This window comes from Agrilus planipennis, unplaced genomic scaffold (genome assembly GCF_000699045.2).
Source record: "Agrilus planipennis isolate EAB-ADULT unplaced genomic scaffold, Apla_2.0 scaffold251, whole genome shotgun sequence".
Taxonomy (NCBI): Eukaryota; Metazoa; Arthropoda; class Insecta; order Coleoptera; family Buprestidae; genus Agrilus; species Agrilus planipennis.
Genome location: NW_020439110.1, coordinates 78,454 through 79,891, shown reverse-complemented (window position 1 = coordinate 79,891; position 1,438 = coordinate 78,454). Strand labels below are relative to the sequence as shown.

Here is a 1,438-nt window from a genome sequence, read left to right as displayed (position 1 = left end):
GTGGTCACTTGAACAAAACCCGATAACCTAACCTAACCTAACCTAACCTAACCTACCCTATTGATAAAGCTATTTAAATAATGTTTTATATAACTTTCTCAATATTTTTATGTATTTTTCATTAGTTTTACCTTTGAATATTGTTTAAGAATAACTACATAAATATTTACATGCCTAGAAATGTATAAAAATTGGCATATTTATTAACTTTGAACCCCCATAACTTCTTTTTATGGGGGTGAGACCGCCACGAACTTTTTATGGTACAGTGGTGGGGGAGACCTCCTCTTTCGATCCCCCTCACCCCATCATCTAGACCTTTACCAACAGTTTATATTTAATAAAAACAATTAGATTCAGATTTCAAAGTGTAGCTTTGCTAGTTATAAGATTTCTAGAATCGGTTAAATAGTCCCAGAGATTACCGCCTATTTGTAAATAGTATCTAAATAAACTTAGAAATTCACCCCTCAATAGTATTGTTGTAGATTCTGATTATTGTTTTAATCTTTTGACGACAAACTACTGACTGTATATCGATTTCAATCTTATTTCGTTTCAAAATTCAAAATCTCTATCTTTGGACAATAGAACTTACTGCGAAACCGTAAAAAAAGATCGTACAATTAAAATTTGATCAGTATCAGTGTTCTTTACGTTTTAATTCCAGCTTTAGTTTCCGGTCACATGATCGATAGAATGGGAAGAAAGCCTCTTCTTCTGGTTTCGTCGTTTAGCTGTGCAGTAGCCCTTTTCGCAGAAGGGACATACTTTTACCTAAAGGAAGCAAAGCACGCGAATGTTGAATACCTTTTCTGGCTACCAACAACCTCGCTTGTGATCTACAAGATGATGGTGACGTTGGGCATCACAACTTTGCCCTACATCATCATGGGCGAGCTGTTTACCATGAATATTAAGGAGATTGCCGCTTCTTCCAGTTCAGTGTACGGTTTCGTGTTGGGTTTCCTGATGAACTACTTGCACCAGCCGGTAAGCGACCACTGGGGCAGTTACACGATCTTTTGGACGTATGCAACGTCGTGTCTTGTGGGCGGAATCTTTATTTTTATTTTACTACCCGAAACCAAAGGAAAAACTTTCGCGGAAATACAGACTATACTTAAAAGTAATAATAATAATAATAATAGTGATAAGAAAGTTCAGTTCACATGATTTATTGTATATATTTATTTTTATCTTTGCCTATTTATACGAATACTTTATCTATTTCTGTTACCGTTACTAATAAAATAATTTACAATCGGAAAAACCTTCTTTCAATTAATTAATACCATAATTAATTAAAAGCCACATGGTAACAACACAATATTCATTTATCCATTGGGTTGTTCTCCAATTAGGTGTGGTATTAACTATTTATTTATTAAAATAAAATAATTCGAAGTGGTCTGTATTCTGTCGTTTTGGATCTCAT

General features: G+C 34.1%; 1 protein-coding gene across 1 annotated transcript in view; it reads left to right on the top strand.

Annotated features, from left to right (window-relative positions):
- Window positions 1-1,244, top strand: part of LOC108740422 (facilitated trehalose transporter Tret1) — a 7,502-nt gene extending 6,258 nt beyond the window's left edge. Inside the window, exon 5 of the mRNA XM_018474733.2 lies at window positions 671-1,244. Within this exon, the coding sequence (XP_018330235.2) occupies window positions 671-1,176 (506 nt within the window). The 3' untranslated portion in view covers window positions 1,177-1,244. The remainder of the gene's footprint in view (window positions 1-670) is intronic.
- The last annotated feature ends 194 nt before the right edge of the window (window positions 1,245-1,438 follow it).